This window comes from Mesitornis unicolor, unplaced genomic scaffold (genome assembly GCF_000695765.1).
Source record: "Mesitornis unicolor isolate BGI_N332 unplaced genomic scaffold, ASM69576v1 scaffold22728, whole genome shotgun sequence".
NCBI lineage: Eukaryota > Metazoa > Chordata > Aves > Mesitornithiformes > Mesitornithidae > Mesitornis > Mesitornis unicolor.
Window position 1 is genome coordinate 7,087 of NW_010202833.1, and position 2,275 is coordinate 9,361.

Below are 2,275 nucleotides of genomic sequence, written 5' to 3' on the forward strand. Positions count from 1 at the left end.
ACAGTCTGTAGCAAAACCTGATTTTACAAATCAAAGCAGAGCAAATGAACCATTTTTTTATTCAATCCCTTTTTCAGTGAAAAGAGTTCACAGATATAGCACCTTAAAAATTACAGCGTGCTACTAGCATTGCAGTATTTCTCATTCAATTGTCTCAAAGTACAGGTCACAGATTTTGCTCAGTTTCCACAGCATCTGCTCTGCAGAGAGTTTGTTTTTGGACTAAAAAGTTAAGACACATTCATTTCAGCAAATGTATACCTGAAACACCTTGTTACGAGTTTGGAAGCAAAATCATTAAGTTAAAAAGGAAAAATTATTACAAGAATGCTATAAATTAAGAAAATTTTTAAAAATTATAAAATTTTTAAAATAAAAATGTGTCCTGTCAGATATATACTTTATATTTTTAGCACTTTAGAATTAATGGTCATTTCTGGGCATTGTCATTGTACCATATTACCGTGCCACCCCCTACACTGAAGTACACATTAGCTGGTCCCCTGCTGTTGTGACCATCTCCTAGTAAAGCTTTCATCTTTCATGGCTTTTACCAGCCAGTCCCTTTCATTCTCCTCATCAGTGTCACTCGTATCGCTGGAATCAGCAGCCAGGAGACGAGAATAATTAATTTTTTTCTGCTGTGGCAATTTAGACTGAACAATTAAGAACAAGAAGAGCCACAGCACCAGGCACACACAGCATGCCCTGTACAGAACTGCCAGGCCAAAGTGCTTCACGACAAATCCCCCTGCAAAACTGCCCAAGCTTGCTCCTCCGCCGTAGCAGAGGCTCTGGAGAACAGTGTGCAGGTACCTCTCCATGCCTGGAGTGGCTATTTCATCCACCGTCATGTTAACCACCCACCACAGAGCACCACTACTGAAGGCGGATAAAATCTGGATAAGGAGAACTGACCACGCAGTCCACAAGAAGGAGTAGCACAGAAGCTGTACTGCCAGGAGGCTTAGGCTGACTGCAACGATTTTGCTGCTCGATAAAGTCCTCAGTAACTTCCCCTTGAAGAAATAAAGCAAAATTTCAGCAAGGAGCCCAACGGCCACAGAGAGCCCCATGTACAGCTCACTGCTGCCTCGGTCCTGCATCAGCCAGAAGAGAAAGTTCTGCACTGTAGACCCAGCTGCGCCAGTGAGGAAGACTGTGATGGCGTACAGGATCGCTTGCCCATCGCCCCACAGGAGGGCCAGGGCTTTGGCAATTTTGTTAACACAGTTGGTTCTCTTGGGAACATGGACAGGAAAAAAGACACTGACGAGCAAAGAGAGTGTTATCAGGAGCGTGTAGCCATAGAAATGGACAGCAAGGCGACTGATCGTACTGCTGAAGAAGCAATTCAGTTGATCCACGAATACAGCAATGCTGCAGGCGCCTATAGATGCACCCACGTAACTCCAAATCCACAGCTTGCCGTACCTGTCAGTCGCATCAATGAAGTCGAGATATTCATAGAGACTCTCATCCACTGTCCGTTCGAGAGATGTAGTCAACAGCTCCCAAAGCACAACAGCACCCAGTACCATAAGAAAAATCTGCTGCTTTCTGTCCTGAAAGATGTTTTGCACTGCCTCAAAGCTGACGTGTTGAGTGACTTTCTGGTTTCCAGACACATAAGCATCTCCGACAGCAGGAAGAGTTGTTTTAAACAAAGAGAGCTCATTACTTACAGTAGCATAAAGGCCCTCTTTAGCATTATCAGCAACAGCCATTGCAGCAGAACCCAGACGGCTCGTTTCCTTCTTGAGACCATGTAAAGGAGTTCTGTAGGAAGCCAGCACTTCTTGCTCTTGCATCTCCCAGTTAACTGCTTTCACAGAAGCTGTCCAGCCAGAGGGACCATCCAAGTAGCCATTTGTCTTTGTATCACCTTCACCAACCCCTTTGCCTTCTTTTTCAAGCATATCTGTCAGGCCAAGTAATCCATGGGAGGCTGAACTGGTTACTGTTGGCTTTCTGCTTGCTATCAAAACGCCAGCAGTTGTTTTCATTCTTTCTTTTGACACAGCTTTTGCGTCTGTAATAGCACCCATGCTTAAAACACTGGAGCCGCTCGTGCCCGGACCGGGCCCCGTGGTGGTGGCCCATCGGCCACCCGGTTGCTGGCTGGTGTTACAGTACGGGTACCCCGCGTCCCCGCCGGCGGGCGGGATGAGGGTGAGCAGCAGGCTAGCCCCCGCCGAGCCCAGCAAGGAGCCGGCAACCAGAAGGCGCCGCTTCCTGAGGCCCTTGGGGCAGCGGGAGCAGAGGGGAGCCCATA

At 47.2% G+C, this 2,275-nt stretch overlaps 1 protein-coding gene across 1 annotated transcript; it reads right to left on the reverse strand.

Moving 5' to 3' along the window:
* Nucleotides 1-491: 491 nt before the first annotated feature.
* On the reverse strand, nt 492-2,267 carry MFSD6L (major facilitator superfamily domain containing 6-like; the record flags this gene model as incomplete). The annotated part of the gene is made up of 1 exon (XM_010190527.1): nt 492-2,267. A coding segment is annotated over one exon (1,776 nt), but the record flags the coding sequence as incomplete, so codon positions are not given.
* Between the last annotated feature and the right edge of the window lie 8 nt (nt 2,268-2,275).